We start from the raw sequence: 22,895 nt of genomic DNA, 5'->3' as shown, positions 1-22,895 counted from the left end.
ACTTTTTTGTTTTTTTAACGGCATAGACTACATTATAGATAAGGTAGAAAACAAAGTATAAAACAATATAAATAAATAATACATAAAAAAAATAGTATAAAACAATATAAACCTGACAAGTAAGGCTCTATGTAGCATAGCATACAGAGGCAATGGACTCCCCCCATTCATATAAGCTAACTGACATCTTGTATATATATATTGGGTTTGTAAATCAGTCTGTGAGGACATGGAAGGCAGGACCCAAAGGCTCACACTGAATACAGGCAGTATTAATATGGCTAGTTACACAAAATACTGAATCAAATAATATAAAATAGTATATTCCCGAGTTCCGCAACCGTGCCCCCAATACTATATTGTTCACAGACTGGGCATCATAGGAGATCTGCCATTACAAAGATCCAACCTCTGGGACGCCCACTGATTCAGAGAATGAAAGGATATGCGGAGCTGATTTATCACTTGAATGGGGTCGGGTGCAGTTCCCTGCACAGCAAGGGCAGAGAGTGCCAGTGTGCACTGAAATACAGTAAAGGGAAGGCAATCCTTTAATTCCCGGGATTGGTGGTGGTTACAGAGGTTGGACTCCACCGTTCATAAAGTGATGACACTTTATAAGAATTATCCTTTATCCCCCCCAACAGATTTTAATATTTGTTACAACTGAACGTTTTTCTACAAGGTCTTCTAACCCCTTCCCAACTGCAATACCGCTATATACGTGCTATCTGCATATACCCCGTGCAGATAGCAAGTATATAAACGTTATGGCAGCTCTTTAATCAGCGCTTGGATTAAAGCTTCTGCCCCTGCACTGCCGTTGTCACGGACAGTGTACAGTCCAGTAATGCCGACCATTTAGAGTGGTCCCTTGCCAGTTATCAATCCGATTGGTTAGTCTGTGCAGACTAACCAATCGGATCGCGGCAGTGTAAAAGTGCCGGTTTTAGGCTCTGATCTGCACTCTGCAGACCTTGTCAGCGTCCTCAGTGATCCTTCTGTGCCTTACAACTATTGTGTCCCCAAGCTGGACACGTGGCACGAACTGGCGCTCTACGCCTTGGAGGTGCTGGCCTGCCGCCAGCGCTTTGTCAGAGCGGGTATTTAGTGCTGCTGGGGGCATAATTACTGATAAGCGCATCCGCCTGTCAACTGAAAATGCTGACAGGTTGACTTATCAAAATGAACAAGGCCTGGATTGCCCCTGACTTCTCTACTCCACCAGAGGAAAGCGGTTGAACATAAAGGCACTCTAAATGTGGCTTTTATGGTGTATTGAATACACTGCACCCCTTCCACCACAAAAAAGGGTATATGGTTCAATCTTCCTTTTCTCGTCCTCCTCCATTATATCAACATGCTTATTAGGCTGCCCTCGCTTCTAATGTTTTAGAGGGTCATCTCAGAAGCAGACCCTCACCCCTAATGTTTTAGAGGGTCACCAGCAGGCCCTCGCTCCTAATGTTTTAGAGGGTCATCTCAGAAGCAGACCCTCACTCCTAATGTTTTAGAGGGTCACCAGCAGGCCCTCTCTCCTAATGTTTTAGAGGGTCACCAGCAGGCCCTCTCTCCTAATGTTTTAGAGGGTCATCTCAGAAGCAGACCCTCACTCCTAATGTTTTAGAGGGTCACCAGCAGGCCCTCGTTCCTAATGTTTTAGAGGGTCACCAGCAGGCCATCAATCATAATTTTTCCAGGGTGTATGATGCCCTCCTTTATGTGTAATAAAGGGTGTATTGGAGTGCTGGTTCCTTGTAATTTTTGGCAGCCCTTTCTCTTAGTGCATAGGCTTTATGAGTGTAGGAGTCCCACTACCTGAACAATTGTACCACAATGTGACTGAGGCCCTCCATTATGTGATATACAGGTTGTATCAGAGTGCCTCTTCCTTGTAATTTTTGGCAGCACTTGCACTTTATATACCAGTAAATATGCAGAAAATAATGTTTCCTAACAATTTTTCCTCTAAAATCGATTCTATCTTCAGTTTGGTGCGTATTATTGTCAGTCTGTAAAATTGGAGTACTACTCGGACAACATCGTTCCCAACAGCGACCTGGGAGTCCAAGATTCATCCAGACATCCTCCCCATGCTGTTCCCGAACCATTTCAGTGGTGTTTCCATCAATTTCTGCCCTTTTCCTATGAACCAGACAACCTCCCCTCTTCAGAGCAGGGGGTGCCTGGCAGTGATGGTCAGTTCGCATTGTTCGCCAGCGAACACATGCGGGCTGCCATATTGACTCACCCGTCCGGCGATGCACAGGTAAGCCCTTACCTGTGCCGCGAGCCGGTCTGAAATCAAATGCGGTCACCAGGAGCAGGCAGTTCCAAGAACAGCCGCAGGGGGCCTTCATCGGGCTGTTTCTCGGAACTGCCTGCTCCCGGTGACCGTATTTGATTTCAGACCGGCTTGCGGCACAGGCACAGGTAAGGGCTTACCTGTGCATCGCCGGATGGTTGAGTCAAAATGGCAGCCCGCATGTGTTCACTGGCGAACAATGCGAACTGACCATCACTGGTGCCTGGTTTAATGCTCGGGTTCTCCCATTGACTTCCATTGTGCTCAGAGCACCCGAGCATCCCAAAGTGTTCTACTCAAGCACTTTGGTGCTCGATCAACACTACTGGTCACGAAGGTGAAAAATGGCTTGGTCTTAAAAAGGATTAATAAAGAAAATACGTTCTCCGATTATGACTTTTGCAAATTGCTTCATATAAGAAGCAGTACATTGAGGTGACAAGAAGAAGTCATTGGAAAAGAATACTGCCCACACTGTCATGGGAAGAGAAACATGTTGCACCATTTACTCAGAGTAACCAAGACACATATATAAGACCTACACTCTTAAGCCACGCAATATCAACCCCTAAGGTTGGCATAGAAGTCGTGAGGGCAATTTCATGTTTATAGTATTGCCGCTTCATGTTAAATGAATGGAAAGGTGAACATATGTGTGAGAAGAAAGTGCATTGTCTCAAACTGTCAATGGTCCTTTGCTCAGAACATTGTCAGATTTCTAGTTACAGAACCCTTGACCAGCGCCAAAGGGCAATCAACACTTTATAGAGCCCTTCCTTATGGAAAATAGTGGTGTATTCCTCAAGTCTGACGTCTTAGTTATCATACAACTGCAGTTGGGAGAGTGTCCCTCCACATGCTTACCCAATGATTGCCGACAGTGACAAGGGCAAGAGTGGCATCCAGTTGGCAATGTGTTCATACATTTCTAAGAGCAACACAATATGCTCCAGAATTATTTCTTATGGAATACAAGTATCTACTAAAACATGTCAGGACAGCTGACAGATCCTCTTTAAGATGCAAAACCTGATTTTTACGACTGAGAACTGACACTGGGTCTTGGGCTTTCATATAGCAGAATACATACTCACTGGTAGCTTATCATACTCGGCATCTGAAGACAATGGAGAAGCAAGAATGCCAGTGGTGGCATCTTTCACACTGGCATGAGATTCACAGACTGGAACATAAAGTACCTGCCAAAACATAGTAAGGGAAGAGCTCTCTGTTAGTAGTGCGGACACCTTATTACAGTACCAGTAAAAGCTTTAATCCCATGGTTCCCTATAGCATTTATCCCTACAATAATACAGAAGTCAGATACTTCTTGAATAGTGTAGTGCCAGACAAAGTGGGCAGTTGAAATGTTGCTGCCTGTTTATTACAATGGTGGGTGAGGTGACTGCACTGCTAACAATGGTATGAATACCACAGCAGAGTTATGAAGTTTTACCGATGAGGAACAATTACTTCCTGTCTCTCAATTAGGGCTCATTCAATTTTGCAGAACGGGTGCGGACCCATTCACTTCAATCGGGCCGCAAAAGATGCGGACAGCACACAGTGTGCTGTCCGCTTCCATAGTTTCGCAATCACGGACAAGAATAGGCATTTTCTATTATGGTTGCAGCCATGCGCGGATCCACAAAGCACTACGCCCATCTGAATGGGCCCTTACACTGAAGGCATCTACTTCAGGAAGGTTTTTCACCACTTTGAAAGGTTTCCCCATTATGATTGTCATCCATTTTAAAGGACATGTGTAAATTATTGAATTGGATATAAAGGGTTGTCTGAGATAATTAGAAATCTCGAACAAGCAGCCAAATGGTTTAAAATAAAAAGGTTGCTATACTTAAAGGGGTTTTCATATTGATGTCCTATACTCAGGATCACCTGTATGACGAGGCCTGAGCACTCCATGAGCGTGTTCTTCCTAGGCGATGTGAAGTCGCATTCAGTCAGTCACATGGTCTAGGAGCAGCTCAGTACTATTCAAGTGAGCTGAGCTGCAATACTAAGCACAGCCACTATCAAATGGATGGCGCTGTGCTCATTAAACTGCAAGGAGGCCGCTGCGCTCACCAGAGCTATGGTGAGTGCTGTGGCTTCCTTAAACAGCTGATTGGTTAAGGTGCCAGGAGTTGGACCCTACCATATTAATTCCCCATTCTGAGAATAGGCCATCAATATGAAAATCCCAGAAAACCCAATTAATCTCTTTCTCCGGTGCTATTCTCTGTTCCGCTGGTCTGGCCCTCCAGCCACTGCTTTTGCAATGGTGATGCGCACAGTGACGTACAGGTGTACGGAACGTGACCTCTGCGGTAACTGGTTGCAGTGGTCATGTGCTGTATACCAGCACATCATCTCTACAGTTTGTAAACAAGCAGCGTTGGGAGGACCGGACCGGCTACACAGAGAACAGCGCTGAAGAATGAGGTAAGTACAGCAGATACGATCTTTTACTAGATCATGGCAAAAACCACAGGATCACCACAACAAATAAATACACCTTTACAATGTCGAGGAAATAACAGAGTACAACACCCTCCATAAGAGACAAGGGAGTGACAGGGGAGATCCATACAGAGCCATATCTGCGCGTAGGGTTGCTAACTCCAACAGTATATTCCAGAACAGTAATTCATTTTCCCTGACTTCTGCTGGCTCTGTCCCAGACAAGGGGATGCAGAAAACAGGAAATGTTGGCCTATTGTGATAGCTCTAGCAACCAATACAAAATATATAGTAAAAGAATGGAAGTGGGGCACTCTCTAAAAGTATAGGGATCTTTTATTACACATATCACAATAAAATAGTAAAACAATCACAATATGATATCAGCGATAAAATGAAAGAACAGCAGATAAAATGTTAATACTAACAGTAGTATAAATAATAAACCGAAAAGATAATAAAAATATATAAAATTAGACAATAAATCGATATAAATAGGATCCCAATATGAATATGAATTTTTGAGGATAGGATGTTATATTCAGATATTCAATGATAGAAATATTCACTGATCATACTCTGATGTGTAGTGCCATACACGGTAATCCACTCCTGTAACCAGTCCTTTTAATAGGTATTAATAGTCAGAGTCCCAAGCGTATGCAGCTTTAAAGTTTGTTTGGACAATAATTCAGCTGCTTATACGCACAGCGGCGTCCCGCTGTATTGGTAGGAGGCGATCGCTTTCTGGAAAGACCACTGAGGAAGGGGTCTTTCTTGTAACTCCCCGAAACGCGTCTGGTATCCCCCCCACTAAGAGGAGAGGGATTGCAAGACCGAGGAAGCCTGGAGATTATTCTATGGTCAGCGAATTGCCGGAGTATACAAACGTTACTACACGCAAGACAACCCAACCACGTGTAGCAAACAACTCTACTGGCGCCAAATTCGAATCTGAATACCAACCCTTGAGACCGGAGTTAGGAGCAACACGCCGAGTCGAGGGGCTATCATCCAGCACAAAAGATCCCACCTAAAGCGATCGCCTCCTACCAATACAGCGGGACGCCGCTGTGCGTATAAGCAGCTGAATTATTGTCCAAACAAACTTTAAAGCTGCATACGCTTGGGACTCTGACTATTAATACCTATTAAAAGGACTGGTTACAGGAGTGGATTGCCGTGTATGGCACTACACATCAGAGTATGATCAGTGAATATTTCTATCATTGAATATCTGAATATAACATCCTATCCTCAAAAATTCATATTCATATTGGGATCCTATTTATATCGATTTATTGTCTAATTTTATATATTTTTATTATCTTTTCGGTTTATTATTTATACTACTGTTAGTATTAACATTTTATCTGCTGTTCTTTCATTTTATCGCTGATATCATATTGTGATTGTTTTACTATTTTATTGTGATATGTGTAATAAAAGATCCCTATACTTTTAGAGAGTGCCCCACTTCCATTCTTTTATATATTTATTCATATCAGACTGGGTGTTGTCTGTTAGTGGGTGCACCTCTGCTGGATCCCCATCTCATTTTAGTGCGACATTACCTATATTTACAAAATATATAGTACTTCAAGACTGTCACATAAAAAAAAAAAAATCTATATATAGTATATATCAGAAAATGCAGGTAGATTAATCATTCAGATCCATATAATCTGGCCAGTGACTGGCTGACGCAATCAGGTGGATGTACGGTATATACGGTACATGTTGACACCACTGACTGGTTCCAGTGGTTTTATGCCACCTGCTGAGACCAGTGATTGGCTGCAGCAGTCATGTGGATGTACAGCACATCAAAGAAAATAAACAAGGACAAGCGCAGGACCACCACAATGTCGAGGCTAGGATGGCAGGAGATACCAGGTGAGCAATAGTTTTTATAACATTCCCTACCCTTAGCTTAACATCCTAATATCCTGGACAACCCCTTTAGATTGCATCCTAATTCTAAAACATAGTATAACAATGCTATACACATGCTACAGACACAGATCATTCATGTTATAGAAGAACAATTGTTAATTTGTGAAATTGTGCTCAACTTTTTTAGGGAAAATCTCCATGATCCATCTGGTAGTTGTGATGACAGGACAAAGGCCAGCCACATAAGGAAGCTGTTGGACAGCCATCACTCCCGATCCCCTTATACACCTCAGCTCGGCCAAGCAAGCAAGTGTTCTTAGTATGTAGTGGGGAGGAGGGGTCGCTGCTAGACTCCTCTGGTTGTGGTGTATCGCCCTGAAGACAACACAATCACACAACTGAAATCCAACTTGCCTCATTCTTATCTCCTCGGCATCTGCCGTTAGGGGAAAGTTGGGAAGCCCCCATACACATCAGATGGTTGGCTGAACCTTATAGGATTGGTCTGTTTGACCGACATGCATCTAACCTGTATGACTAGCTAAACTGTAATGAAAGAACTGACACGAGAACCACAGTGACGTGAGGCTTACCTGTCCCGGCACAATGGTATGAGTAAAGAGCCTGTTCAGTTCCACAAGTTTGTTTGGCGTGATATTGAACCTCAGTGCTATAGAGTTTAAGGTGTCCATGTTAGATGCCTAGGAAGAAGTACATTTGGGTTAAATGTATACAGTTCATCTAATTAATTATCCATTGTAAGCAGATACGTACATTTTTTTTATTTTTACTTCAGTCAAATCACTATAGACAATGGATGTTTCAGCTTTTTCAATATATATGATACAGCAAATTAAATGGTGGCATTAAAAATACAGCTTGTTGTAAATCAGTGAGCCCAGGAAGACAGCAGTGGCCAGAATGTTGTATATGGCTCATAAGCTGATTGCTCAACATTGGCTGGATGAGGGTAGTCCTAGTAAAACCGAATATATAGCCAAGATTAACTGGTTACTTAATCTGGAACGAGGGGTCTATAGGAAGAGGGGTGCCATGGCCAAATTTGAAAAGCTCTGGACTCCTTGGATTGATGCCCCCGGGCTGGCGTCCAGGGAACTTCAGAGATACCGTCTGGGATTAGTGTGAGGGTACTATCGCTCATTGTATATATATGGCTCGGTGATTGGCGATTTCTTATAGAAGACATGGAATGCTTTTACGATATGTAATGTAATGTGGGGAGGTTATGACCGATAACGAATGTATACTCCAACTCCAATTATAAGATCACAAATTTTCTCTCAAGATTTTGTGGGATTGTTGTAGGGATGGGGCTTGTGCCAGTGTAATTTTATGCGGATGTACTGGTGTAACCGAATGTTGAAGCTATGGAAGATGGAGGGCATCGCAATGATGGTTTGTGGGGGGAGGGTATGTGGGGGTTGGGGCCTTATGTTTGTATTATTATTAAAAAATGCTAATAAAAAATTACCTAATTAAAAAAAAAAAAAATACAGCTTGTTCCAAAACAAAAACAACAAGCCCCCATGGCTATGGGCGTGGAAAAGTAAAAAAGTTATTGCTTCCAGAAGATGGGGAGGGAAAAACTACAGCAAAAAAATTTCAATTGTATGCAAAGCCAAGGGGTTGTAGTGACGGACAGAAGCATTAATAATTCACCCTGTCTTCTCTTTTGATTAACAAGCTGAAAAAACACATGGTCCTTATTGACAGCAATAAGAGGCATATTGAGGTTCAAACAGTGCAAATATGTGCCCCTTACCAAAAATCTATAACCTGGGACATGTACCAGAGCTTTACCATCCTTTACACTGCCTTACAGCTTTTTACAGAAAGATTCCCAAGGAACAAATCATTTTTCAGACTAACGAATAATATCCTTTTTGGTAAAAACTGATTTCTTGGCTTAAATTACTAACAAAACAAATACATACACTTGCAAATCTAAACTAGATGGTGTCGTTTCTGAAGAAACCACAGTACGTTGGCTTGAAAACGCTAGAGATATAAGCAAAGTCTGTTTAACCTGGTTTATTAAAATTTGAACCCAAGTCACCCAATGACTGACTGAGCCTGCCATTACCAGTCTAAGAGTGGCGGAGATTAAAATTTTCCCATATAAAACGAATGGCTAAAATGCGATTGGCCTCTGGCTTTAAAACTGTGAGAATAGCAGTCTTTGAAAGTTTTATATTGAAGTCAATAGGTGAAATCTGATTGGCTGTTTTAGGCTCCACCAACTTTTCCTAAATTTTGACCGCAGTCACCCAGTGAGTAAGTTTGGGACACTTGGCAATTAAATTGTGATAATAGCAGCAGTTTATCTGTTTTTCATTAAGGTCAATGGCTGAAATCCGATTGGCTGTTGTTGCCCCGCCCCTATTTTCCTAATTGTAAACCACAGTTACCCAGTGACTAACACTTTAAGGTTTGGGAATTATGGCATTTATCGTGTAAAAATGGCAGCACAATTTGATTGGTTGTTGGTGGCTCCGCCCACTTTTTCTAACCTTGAAGTGGAAACACCCAATGACCACATTTGTGATATTTGAGGTCCATGACATCAATAATGTGAGAATGGCAGCATTTTTTATTTTTCCCATTTAACCACCTCCGGACCGCTGTACGCACAGACGCGTCCTGGAGGTGGTTGATTCATTCCGAGTGGACGCATATACGCGTCATCTCGCGAGACGCGAGATTTCCTGTGAACGCGCGCACACAGGCGCGCGCGCTCACAGGAACGGAAGGTAAGAGAGTTGATCTCCAGCCTGCCAGCGGCGATCGTTCGCTGGCAGGCTGGAGATGTGTTTTTTTTAACCCCTAACAGGTATATTAGACGCTGTTTTGATAACAGCGTCTAATATACCTGCTACCTGGTCCTCTGGTGGTCCCCTTTGTTTGGATCGACCACCAGAGGACACAGGTAGCTCAGTAAAGTAGCACCAAGCACCACTACACTACACTACACCCCCCCCCCCCCCGTCACTTATTAACCCCTTATTAGCCCCTGATCACCCCATATAGACTCCCTGATCACCCCCCTGTCATTGATTACCCCCCTGTCATTGATCAACCCCCTGTAAAGCTCCATTAAGATGTCCGCATGATTTTTACGGATCCACTGATAGATGGATCGGATCCGCAAAACGCATCCGGACGTCTGAATTAAGCCTTACAGGGGCATGATCAATGACTGTGGTTATCACCCCATATAGACTCCCTGATCACCCCCCTGTCATTGATCACCCCCCTGTCATTGATTACCCCCCTGTAAAGCTCCATTCAGACGTCCGCATGATTTTTACGGATCCACTGATAGATGGATCGGATCCGCAAAACGCATCCGGACGTCTGAATGAAGCCTTACAGGGGCATGATCAATGACTGTGGTTATCACCCCATATAGACTCCCTGATCACCCCCCTGTCATTGATCACCCCCCTGTCATTGATTACCCCCCTGTAAAGCTCCATTCAGACGTCCGCATGATTTTTACGGATCCACTGATAGATGGATCGGATCCGCAAAACGCATCCGGACGTCTGAATGAAGCCTTACAGGGGCATGATCAATGACTGTGGTGATCACCCCATATAGACTCCCTGATCACCCCCCTGTAAAGCTCCATTCAGATGTCCGCATGATTTTTACGGATCCACTGATAGATGGATCGGATCCGCAAAACGCATCCGGACGTCTGAATGAAGCCTTACAGGGGCATGATCAATGACTGTGGTTATCACCACATATAGACTCCCTGATCACCCCCCTGTCATTGATTACCCCCCTGTAAAGCTCCATTCAGACATCCGCATGATTTTTACAGATCCACTGATAGATGGATCGGATCCGCAAAACGCATCCGGACGTCTGAATGAAGCCTTACAGGGGCATGATCAATGACTGTGGTTATCACCCCATATAGACTCCCTGATCACCCCCCTGTCATTGATTACCCCCCTGTCATTGATCACCCCCCTGTAAAGCTCCATTCAGACGTCCGCATGATTTTTACGGATCCACTGATAGATGGATCGGATCCGCAAAACGCATACGGACGTCTGAATGAAGCCTTACACGGGCGTGATCAATGACTGTGGTTATCACCCCATATAGACTCCCTGATCACCCCCCTGTCATTGATCACCCCCCTGTCATTGATCACCCCCCTGTCATTGATCACCACCCCTGTCATTGATCACCACCCCTGTCATTGATCACCACCCCTGTCATTGATCACCACCCCTGTCATTGATCACCACCCCTGTCATTGATCACCACCCCTGTCATTGATCACCCCCCCTGTCATTGATCACCCCCCCTGTCATTGATCACCCCCCCTGTCATTGATCACCCCCCTGTCATTGATCAACCCCCCTGTCATTGATCACCCCCCTGTCATTGATCACCCCCCTGTCATTGATCACCCCCCTGTAAGGCTCCATTCAGACATTTTTTTGGCCCAAGTTAGCGGAATTATTATTTTTTTTTCTTACAAAGTCTCATATTCCACTAACTTGTGACAAAAAATTAAATCTCACATGAACTCACCATACCCCTCACGGAATCCAAATGCATAAAATTTTTTAGACATTTATATTCCAGACTTCTTCTCACGCTTTAGGGCCCCTAGAATGCCAGGGCAGTATAAATACCCCACATGTGACCCCATTTCGGAAAGAAGACACCCCCAGGTATTCCGTGAGGGGCATATTGAGTCCATGAAAGATTGAAATTTTTGTCCCAAGTTAGCGGAACGGGAGACTTTGTGAGAAAAAAATAAAAAATATCAATTTCCGCTAACTTGTGCCAAAAAGAAAAAATTTCTATGAACTCGCCATGCCCCTCATTGAATACCTTGGGGTGTCTTCTTTCCAAAATGGGGTCACATGTGGGGTATTTATACTGCCCTGGCATTCTAGGGGCCCCAAAGCGTGAGAAGAAGTCTGGTATCCAAATGTCTAAAAATGCCCTCCTAAAAGGAATTTGGGCCCCTTTGCGCATCTAGGCTGCAAAAAAGTGTCACACATCTGGTATCTCCGTACTCAGGAGAAGGTGGGGAATGTGTTTTGGGGTGTCATTTTACATATACCCATGCTGGGTGAGATAAATATCTTGGTCAAATGCCAACTTTGTATAAAAAAATGGGAAAAGTTGTCTTTTGCCAAGATATTTCTCTCACCCAGCATGGGTATATGTAAAAAGACACCCCAAAACACATTCCCCAACTTCTCCTGAGTACGGAGATACCACATGTGTGGCACTTTTTTGCAGCCTAGGTGGGCAAAGGGGCCCATATTCCAAAGAGCACCTTTTGGATTTCACTGGTCATTTACCTACTTACCACACATTAGGGCCCCTGGAAAATGCCAGGGCAGTATAACTACCCCACAAGTGACCCCATTTTGGAAAGAAGACACCCCAAGGTATTCCGTGAGGGGCATGGCGAGTTCCTAGAATTTTTTATTTTTTGTCACAAGTTAGTGGAAAATGATGATTTTTTTTTTTTTTTTCATACAAAGTCTCATATTCCACTAACTTGTGACAAAAAATAAAAACTTCCATGAACTCACTATGCCCATCAGCGAATACCTTGGGGTCTCTTCTTTCCAAAATGGGGTCACTTGTGGGGTAGTTATACTGCCCTGGCATTCTAGGGGCCCAAATGTGTGGTAAGGAGTTTGAAATCAAATTCTGTAAAAAATGACGAGTGAAATCCGAAAGGTGCTCTTTGGAATATGGGCCCCTTTGCCCACCTAGGCTGCAAAAAAGTGTCACACATCTGGTATCTCCGTATTCAGGAGAAGTTGGGGAATGTGTTTTGGGGTGTCTTTTTACATATACCCATGCTGGGTGAGAGAAATATCTTGGCAAAAGACAACTTTTCCCATTTTTTTATACAAAGTTGGCATTTGACCAAGATATTTATCTCACCCAGCATGGGTATATGTAAAATGACACCCCAAAACACATTCCCCAACTTCTACTGAATACGGAGATACCAGATGTGTGACACTTTTTTGCAGCCTAGGTGGGCAAAGGGGCCCACATTCCAAAGAGCACCTTTCGGATTTCACTCGTCATTTTTTACAGAATTTGATTTCAAACTCCTTACCACACATTTGGGCCCCTAGAATGCCAGGGCAGTATAACTACCCCACAAGTGACCCCATTTTGGAAAGAAGAGACCCCAAGGTATTTCGTGATGGGCATAGTGAGTTCATAGAAGTTTTTATTTTTTGTCACAAGTTAGTGGAATATGAGACTTTGTAAGAAAAAAAAAAAAAAAAAAAAATCATCATTTTCCGCTAACTTGTGACAAAAAATAAAAAAAGTTCTATGAACTCACTATGCCCATCAGCGAATACCTTAGGGTGTGTACTTTCCGAAATGGGGTCATTTGTGGGGTGTTTGTACTGTCTGGGCATTGTAGAACCTCAGGAAACATGACAGGTGCTCAGAAAGTCAGAGCTGCTTCAAAAAGCGGAAATTCACATTTTTGTACCATAGTTTGTAAACGCTATAACTTTTACCCAAACCATTTTTTTTTTACCCAAACATTTTTTTTTTATCAAAGACATGTAGAACAATAAATTTAGAGCAAAATTTATATATGGATGTCGTTTTTTTTGCAAAATTTTACAACTGAAAGTGAAAAATGTCATTTTTTTGCAAAAAAATTGTTAAATTTCGATTAATAACAAAAAAAGTAAAAATGTCAGCAGCAATGAAATACCACCAAATGAAAGCTCTATTAGTGAGAAGAAAAGGAGGTAAAATTCATTTGGGTGGTAAGTTGCATGACCGAGCAATAAATGGTGAAAGTAGTGTAGGTCAGAAGTGTAAAAAGTGGCCTGTTCTTTCAGGGTGTTTAAGCACTGGGGGCTGAGGTGGTTAAATCAAATAAATCTGATTTAATTTTTTTTGGTCCCGCCCACTTTTCTGAATTTTAATCCCAGTCCTCCAGTGACCAACTGTGCCAAGTTTGAGGACCCTGCCATTAACAGTCTAAGAGCAGCGGCAGTTTTACATTTTCCCATTTAAACAAATGGCTGAAATTTGATTGGCTGTTGTAGACCCCGCCCACTTTTTATTAATTTTAACCCCAGTCAACCAGTGACCCACGGTGCCAAGTTTGGGTATATAGGAAACGTTTGTCCAGCTCACCTATTCGGCATATAGTATCCCGTGTGCCCGGAGTCAAGCCAGCAAGTTCCTGGCAAAGTAAAATGAAAAAGGACGATTCCGGCACTTATTGTTCTTCCCATAAAATCTTCCTCTTTATTGAATCACATCATATGCGGAACAGTATCACAAACAAGCAGTTGTTTACGCGTTTCGGAGACCTTCTCCTTAGTCGTAACAATGTGGTCTGAGAGGTTGGAAAAATTTAAAGACCCATGTACCCTCCCCCAACTAGTGGGTGGTGGTAACATGATGTCATGAATTGATCAACCCAGAGACTCACACTTGGAGTATCATTCTCAGTAGACATTAGTTAAAATGGCCCCACATGGTGCTCTCCGCACAACCCTGCGCTTGGACTATGCATATCATAGCTGGAGGCTTTCACATATCAAGAGAGCAAGGTGTGAGGAAACGCATCGTGTGAATAGGGCATATACAAAATATCAAGGACCGATAAAATATACAAACATATAACCCGTAGAGAACTCTACATGCGAAAAATGGGTAAAAAGATGGATTATATATGGCCGCAATCTTCAGGTTGTTATGATATAAATGGACGTGTTGGAATTAGCTTGCAAAACAAACCATGATAGACGGACATATGATATAGTATAACATATGACAAATGACATCCAATGGCAACTGGAAAATATATACTAACTTCCAGTAGGAGAGGTTATTGGTAAATATACATCAATCCTTTCTTTTGGTTGAGACCTGTTGGCACCCTTGTATTTAAAAAGGAAAATCCAAAAGGCCTCTCTCAAAAGTATTTTCTTTTGATGGTCCCCTCCCCTGGCTGGCACCATTACCTTCTCACGGAGGGATCCCATGTTGCGGCTGTGTGTGTGGATGAAGCGTTTGGCAGCACCCGAAATATTAAGGATAGATGGATTTGAGATGTAGTTCAGATGTTCTAGTATTCTGCCAACATACATCAAGTCACACTCCACACATTGTAGAACATAGATCACCCCCGTGATATTGCAATTTTTAATCTCATCTTGATACCTTGACATTCCTTTTGTTCTGCATATGATGTGATTCAATAAAGAGGAAGATTTTATGGGAAGAACAATAAGTGCCGGAATCGTCCTTTTCATTTTACTTTGCCAAGTTTAGGTACTCTGGCTTAAATACTGTGAGAATGACAGCTTTTTAATGTTTCTCATTGAAGTCAATAGGGAAAATCTGATTGGTTGTTTGTGGCTCCGCCCACTTTTTAGAGTTCCCGAAATGTGACAGAAATTTGCAGGTTAACCCTATGACTAAGTGACCAAAGTTTGGCGAGTTTAACTTCAAAGCTGTACGGGTGGCAAAAGTTTACAATTTTCCAATGAAAGTCTGACAAAAAGTGGGGTGTTCGGGGGGCTGCCCCACGGGCACGGAGGGTGGGATCGGTTAACAAAGCACAAGAAACCTATTCGGGTATGTGCTGAACAAGTGTGCAAAGTTTAGTAATTGTACTCCTAAAACTGTGGGAGAAGTAGCGTATAGAAAAAGGAGGGGGGGCGCGGAGAAGAATAATGAGCTGAAATATACTACCTGACCAAAAAAAAAGTCACCACCAAAAAAAAAAAGGTCACACACTCTAATATTTTCTTGGACCGCCTTTAGCTTTGATTACGGCACGCATTCGCTGTGGCATTGTTTCGATAAGCTTCTGCAATGTCACAAGATTTATTTCCATCCAGTGTTGCATTCATTTTTCACCAAGATCTTGCATTGATGAAGGTAGAGTCTGACTGCTGCGCAGAACAAGCCTTCTCCAGAACATCCCAAAGATTCTCAATGGGGTTAAGGTCTGGACTCTGTGGTGGCCAATCCATGTGTGAAAATGATGTCTCATGCTCCTTGAACCACTCTTTCACAATTTGAGCCCGATGAATCCTGGCATTGTCATCTCGGAATATGCCCGTGCCATCAGGGAAGAAAAAATCCATTGATGGAATAACCTGGTCATTCAGTATGTTCAGGTAGTCAGCTGACCTCATTCTTGGAGCACATACTGTTGCTGAACCTAGACCTGACCAACTGCAGCAACCCCAGATCATAGCACTGCCCCCACAGACTTAGACAGTAGTCACTAGGCATGATGGGTGCATCACTTCATCTGCCACTCTTCTTACCCTGATGCACCCATCACTCTGGAAAAGGGTAAATATGGACTCATCAGACCATATGACCTTCTTCCATTGCTCCAGGGTCCAATCTTTATGCTCCCAAGCAAACTGAAGCCTTTTTTTCTGGTTTGCCTCACTGATTAGTGGTTTTCTTACGGCTACACAGCTGTTCAGTCCCAATCCCTTGAGTTCCCTTCGCATTGTGCGTGTGGAAATGCTCTTACTTTCACTATTAAACATAGCCCTGAGTTCTACGGTTGTTTTTCTTCGATTTGATTTCACCAAACGTTTAAGTGATCGCCAATCATGATCATTCAGGATTTTTTTCCCGCCCACTTCTTCCTCGAATACGATGGTTCCCCACTATCCTGCCAGTTTTTAATAATGCGTTGGACAGTTCTTAACCCAATTTTAGTAGTTTCTGCAATCTCCTTAGATCTTTTCTCAGCTTGATGCATGCCAATGATCTGACCCTTCTCAAACAGACCAACATCTTTTCCATGACCACGAGATGTGTCTTTCGACATGGTTGTTTAAGAAATGAGAAGCAACTTATTGCACCAGTTGGGGTTAAATAACTTATTGGCAGCTGAAAGATAATCGCCCATGCAGTAATTATCCAATAGGAGGCTTATAACTGTTTGCTTAGTTAAATCCAGGTGGCGACTTTTTTTTGTTTTTGGACAGGCAGTGTATCCAAGTTATAAAAAAACTCCATGGGGTTCCTCACTTACGTGTTTCCTGCATTCTGCTGAATTAAACAAGGTTAAGGCCTCTTTTACATGATCTGTTCAAGGAAAAAAAAAATCTTTTTTTTTCCGGATTTTCGCGTGTGAAGAAAAACTGAGGAATAACAATAAATCTCCATCTCCTATCAACCATCAGTGAAACACACATTACATCCAGATGCCTTCCGTTTTTCACACAAGCCCCATTCACTTCTATGGAGCCAGGGCTGCGTGATAAACGGACAATATGTAACATGCTGCTATTTTTCCTGAACGTAAACATGATCCATGAGAGATGCAATAAGACCCATTGAAATGTACGGGTCAGAGATTCAGTCTATGCAATCGGTACACGCATCACGCCCTGACGGAAAACTCTCTCATGTGAAAGAGGCCTTAGACTAGTTGGGCCTGCTTTTTTTTAACCTTATTTTTGCATAACGTTCCTTCTCTTCCATATCAAGAGTATGTCTGACCAGTGATGTCTTCCCAGTGTACGGTGCACTTCTGAAGGTAAAGTGCACATGATGTAAACTAAGCAGTCAACAGGCAGTTAAAATCATTTTTACTGGAAATAAATAACGAGTTTTAGCAAAAACTTTTTCTGAAGGTTTTGTCCTTCTGCAAACCCAGAGGTCGTCCTCCATGTTGATTCACCTTTTTCTATAATGCAGATCTTTACCAGACATGATTCTAATATGAGGTGTGTCTTAATTTACTAAAGTACTGCAGAACTGTATTATTATAGACATTAGAGGGGTTGTACAAGTTGGGACTTTGATGGCATATTGCCTGGACAGGTCCGGGTCCCAGAGGTGGACCCTGCACACTCTCTAAAACTGGCCCATGCCGTGCATGCGCGGAGCGCTATCCGTTCATTTCTATGGGAGCTCCCAAAATAACTGAGCAAGGAAGCTCGGCTATATTCGGAAGTACCATGGAAACGAATGGAGAGCACAGTGCGGAAGCGGGCACTTCTATGTGACTGCCGAGGATAGACAGGTCAGCACTCAGCTATTTCCAAAACTCCCACAGAAATGAATGGTGGCCACTGTCTGCTCACTTTGGGAGTCCCAGTCTGGAGACAGGTGCAGGTCCACAGGTAGGACCAGCACCTATCTAACATTGGTAGCATGTCCTAGCAATATGCCACCAATGTTTAAGATGAGACAATCCCTATAAGCAGCACAACTTTCCTGTTGCCATATTGTACATTAAGGGTATGCTCAACTGCGACGGACAGGGGTGTACACTGATACCATAGATTAGTAAATGATGAATTTCCCCCTTTTTCTTTTTTTACTTTGTGGAGCAATCTTTCAATGAAATAAATCACCCCTATCCCACTTTCCCTGACTGCTATATCAGAAGGGGGAGTTTAGTGCTTAGGACTCAATGGAAGCTGTAAAAATCACTTTGCTTAGAGCTCCTCCTAGTGGTAGCTGCAGGAAATATTTGTCTCCTTGCAACTCATAGAAATGCAAAAATATTTTCCAGCGTTTGCATAGATTTTAATTCTGCCACAATAATTACATACTGCAGTTCAGACTCATGCAAGTGAAAAAACATAGATACCGGGCAAGTGCAAGACGCCATTTCTTTTTTAACTCTTGCAGAAATGTCCTATACTTGTTTACAAAACGGACAAGTACAGGACATGTTCGCTGAATGGACGTGCGGATGCGGACAGCACACGGTGTGCTGTCCGCATTTTTTGCAGTTCCATTGAAATGAATGGGCCTACATCCGATGCGCAAAAAGTGTGGATAGGACAGTGATGGCTAACCTCCGGCACTCCAGCTGTGGTGAAACTACGACTCCCAGCATGCTCCATTCATTTCTATGGAGTTCTGAGAACAGCCAAGCAAGTGTGCATCTTGGGAGTTGTAGTTTTACCACAGCTGGAGTGCCGGAGGTTAGCCATCACAGGGATAGGATGTGGACCGAAACCAACATGTATAGGATTTGTAACTAACACAAGAAAATGCAACTTACTGTATATTCAATGGTCCCCAAAGGTTTCTTCATAACCATTTTTTTCTCTTTTTTCTCACTTTTGTTATTTGGGATTTCTCCTGAAAGAAAGTAAAACCATATATTTATACATCTATGGATACAGATGTCACCTAGTTGTGAGCAGCATCCCCGCAGAGACAGATTAGGATTATGCGGGTGCACATCATTATCCATTTTAACATAAATAAAATGAGTGTGGAGCTTCACTGTACCGCAGGGGCCCCAACATGAACTGCAGCGAGGATTCAGACAATGCTGCTCAATGTATCTCAGCGCAGTTCTTGTCTGCCCCAATGGGGTATTCCCATCGCGGACACTGATGGCATACCGCTAGGATATTCCGGGTGTCACATATCCAGAAGGGACCCCCGAAGTGAACAGCATTTGCAGCCACCCCCAGTTCGCCTCTATGGCAGTTCATTAGCAGTGAATGTAGAGGTGGCCGCTCTTGCGCAGTGCACTCTCTATTCACTGCTAAGGGACTTCTGAAAATAGCAGAAAATTAAAAACATGGCCATAAATTCCTTACAAATATGATTTCAACAATAGGTAATTTTCTGATGACACATTCCTTTTAAAGGGGTTTTCTGAGATTTTCATACTGATGACCTTTCCTCAGGATAGGTCATCAGTATCTGATTGGTGGGGGTCCAACACCCGGAACCCCCGCTGATCAGCTGAGTGAGAAGGCACGGTGGTCACAGTAGCGCCGCAACCTTCTAGCTGCTTTCCCTAAGCCAGTCACGTGGCCTAGGAGCGCAATTCCCAGCACAGCCGCTATACAATGTACGGTGCTGTGCTTGGTGAGTAGGGAGAAGGCCGCGGCGGTCACAGGACCACCAGTGCCTTCTCAAACAGCTGATCGGTGGGTGTCAGACCCCCACCGATCAGATACTGATGACCTACCCTGAGGATATTTAACTTTGTGTAGGGACACAGTAGTTATATCCTTTTTTATATGCTTTGTGCAAAAAGTGTAGAAAAATATTTTCCTGCAATTTTTTTTTTAAATGCAAAAGGGTGAAGACCCTTACATTATCAAGGTAACCCATCTTTCCCAGGTTCCTGAAAGAAAGTCATCCTGGATATGGCACAGTTGGGTAGCAGGAAGAGGGATTTATCTAGATCAGGAAGGCTTAACCTGCGGCCCTCCAGCTGTTGTAAAACTACAACTCCCATGATGACCTTCTGTAGGATGATAGATGTATGCTGTCAGGGAATGATGGGAGTTGTAGTTCTGCAACAGCTGGAGGGCCGCAGGTTGAGCATGCCTGATCTAGATCGAATAAGTATGCGACAGATCTTTATTAGGCCTCGTTCACATCTCCATTTAGGAGGTTTCCTGATCCGACACAAATGCTGGCTGTTGGCCGGACAAAAAAATCGTTGCATGAAACTAACGGAAATCGTTAAAGTCAATTGGGACATGGTGGTGAAATAGAGGATCTGACAATGCCAAGTCCCGCGAGATCCCACAGGCTGCTCTGTACAGGAACAGCCTGCTGGATCTCCTAAATGGAGATGTGAACGTGGCCTTACAGCATCACACGGTTTGTTACCCAGCTTTCCCAAACATCCAGAAAGGTAAATCTCCCTAGTGAATGAGAGCGAGATGGTGGATTTATTTAGGCAGGTTTAGTGTCACCAGTCTTTATGCTCCAGATGATTTGTTACCCAGACATCTGGAGACCCTGAATGGAAAATCAACCTAACTACGAATGGAATAGAGTTTCGGGAGCAGGAAGACAGAGTATTTTTTTAGAAATAGGCGATATAAACATAGACAAGACAGTCTAAAGATGCACCAGATTTATCATTCGCCATCAGCTACTATAATAAACTTACACTGTCTATAGTAGATCTGGGCCAATGTGTGCACCTATCATTAGTGTTGAGCCAACTTGTGGTTTCAAGTTTGGTGTACAAAGTTCGGGCTATCTAAGAATTCCGTTATGGATTCCACGGACCATATGTGGTGGTGGAATTTATAACGGAATTCTTAGATAGCCCGAACCTTGTACGCCGAACTTGAAACCACAAGTTTGCTTAACACTACATATCATATATTTTTAGGGTAACATAGCCTGTGGTCACGAAAAAGGTGGCATCACACAGTTTTTTTATGTATTTTTTTTTGGGCCAAAGCCAGAAGTAGATTGGATAGGAATGAGAACTATAAAGGTAGGACTTAGGCCTCTTTCACAAGAATGTATTTTCATTCTGTTTTTTTTTGCGGATCGGATACGGAACCATTCATTTAAATGGGTCCGCAAAAAAAACTGAAGGTACTCCGTGTGCATTCCGTTTCCATATTTCCGTTCCGCAAAAAAAATAGAACATGTCCTATTACTGTCTGCATTATGGACAAGGATAGTACTGTTCTATGAAGGGCCAACTGTTCCGTTCCGCAAAATACGGAATGCACACGGACGTCATCCGTATTTTTTGAGGACGGCAATATACATACGGTCGTGCGCATGAGCCCTAATGAGCAGCAGCACTTGAATGCAGTCTCCATTACCACAGTGTGTCCTGTCCATCCTTTCTGTACTTCATGTCTCCTCATGAACTCCATTCCTACAGAGATTCAGCTGAAGATCTTATCAGCTATATTCAGGACCGTAATCCCTGACAAGTAGAGCAGAGAGGTGGATGAGGCAGCTCTTTAGCTCAGTGTTGTGAAGTAACTTGTCCTTCTGTGTGATTAGGACAGGTTTTGTGTGGACTAATAGGATGGCGGCCATTTTGTTTCTCCTAATGACTGCTCCCCAGACAAAATGAGCCATTATAACTAATGAAAGATATTTGGGAATACATTTACAATAAAGTAATATTTAAGGATTTTCAGTAATTTTATTTTATTAATTCCCAGAGAAAAGGGTGAGTGTATTTGTGCTCGCAGCAGGACACATTGTCCAGTCTGAACACTCTATAAGAAAGGCTCACTATGGACATAGCACATTTCCGCATATAATAAAAGTGTCCTGTAGTCCCAGTCTTACACAAGAACATATACTAAGAAAGTTGGAATTAAAAATGATTCTGGGATATTGCCCTGATTTATATATTTGCGATATTTTGTTACAATTACAGTTATCTCCATATATATTTGGACACCGACACAAATGTTGTTTTTATTACCTGTTTACTAAAACATATTTAAGTTATAATTATATAACGGACATGGGCATAAAGTCCAGACTTTTAGCTTTCATTTGATGGTATCCACATTCAAATTGGATGAAGGGTTTAGGAGTTTCAGCTCCTTTACATGTGGCACCCTCCTTTTAAAAGGGACCAAAAGTAACTGGACAATTGACTGTTTCATGGGCAGGTGTGGGCAATTCCTTCATTATTTCATTCTCAATTAAAGGGAGTCTGTCATCAAAGTTTGACCTTTTTAACCCTTCCCATAGCTTTCTAGCAGCCTTACAGTTAATAAAAACTTTACCTTTATGAGCAATCCTGAACTTATAAAACCGTCAAAAAACAACTTAGTAGCATATGCAAATGAGGACTCGCAATTGCCCAGGGGCAGCGTTACCCTCGTAGGTGCCCAGCTAGCTCAGCCTTATTGTCGCTTCCCCCCGCCCATTCTTTCCCTCTGACCGCCCATCTACTTACTTCTTGTTTCGCCGAGATCCCGCGCCTGCGCACTCAGTCCGTCGGCCAGCGCATGCGCACTGCGATGCCCATTCCTTGTACGGCGCCACAGTAATTAATGTGCATGCGCCGGCTAACGGCGCGAAGACGGCGCATTTATTACTGTGATGCCGTGCAAGGAATGGGCATCGCAGTGCGCATGTGCCGGCCGACGGACTGAGTGGGCAGGCGCGAGATCTCGGTGAAACAAGAAGTAAGTAGATTGGCGGTCAGAGGGAAAGAATGCATAAGAAATAATCCCAGCAGACGTACTTGCTCTTCAGAATGTGCTTTATTAACGGTTCACAGAACGCGTTGCGGCATGTCAGCCTTCCTCAACTACATGCAGTTGAGGAAGGCTGACATGCCGCGACGCGTTCTGTGAACCGTTAATATAGCACATTCTGAAGAGCAAGTACGTCTGCTGGGATTATTTCTTATGCATTTTATGGGGATTGCTCCTTTCCCGTGCAGACATTGAAAAGGTCGTGAGCTGTCTTGTTTGGG

The 22,895-nt window shown here is 43.1% G+C and overlaps 1 protein-coding gene across 3 annotated transcripts in view; it reads right to left on the bottom strand.

The window, feature by feature from the left end:
- The window catches only part of NCOA7 (nuclear receptor coactivator 7), a 234,944-nt gene that overhangs the window by 75,377 nt on the left and 136,672 nt on the right, over nt 1-22,895 (bottom strand). For all 3 annotated transcript variants that reach the window (XM_040429099.1, XM_040429098.1, XM_040429100.1), the window contains 3 exons: nt 18,726-18,805; nt 7,258-7,365; nt 3,400-3,504 (listed from right to left, as the gene is read on the bottom strand). In XM_040429099.1, the coding sequence (XP_040285033.1) occupies nt 3,400-3,504; nt 7,258-7,365; nt 18,726-18,805 (293 nt within the window). The remainder of the gene's footprint in view (nt 1-3,399; nt 3,505-7,257; nt 7,366-18,725; nt 18,806-22,895) is intronic.

Source organism: Bufo bufo, chromosome 4, assembly GCF_905171765.1.
Source record: "Bufo bufo chromosome 4, aBufBuf1.1, whole genome shotgun sequence".
Taxonomy (NCBI): Eukaryota; Metazoa; Chordata; class Amphibia; order Anura; family Bufonidae; genus Bufo; species Bufo bufo.
Note: the sequence above shows the minus strand (reverse complement) of the source record. Positions and strands in the feature narration are given on the sequence as shown.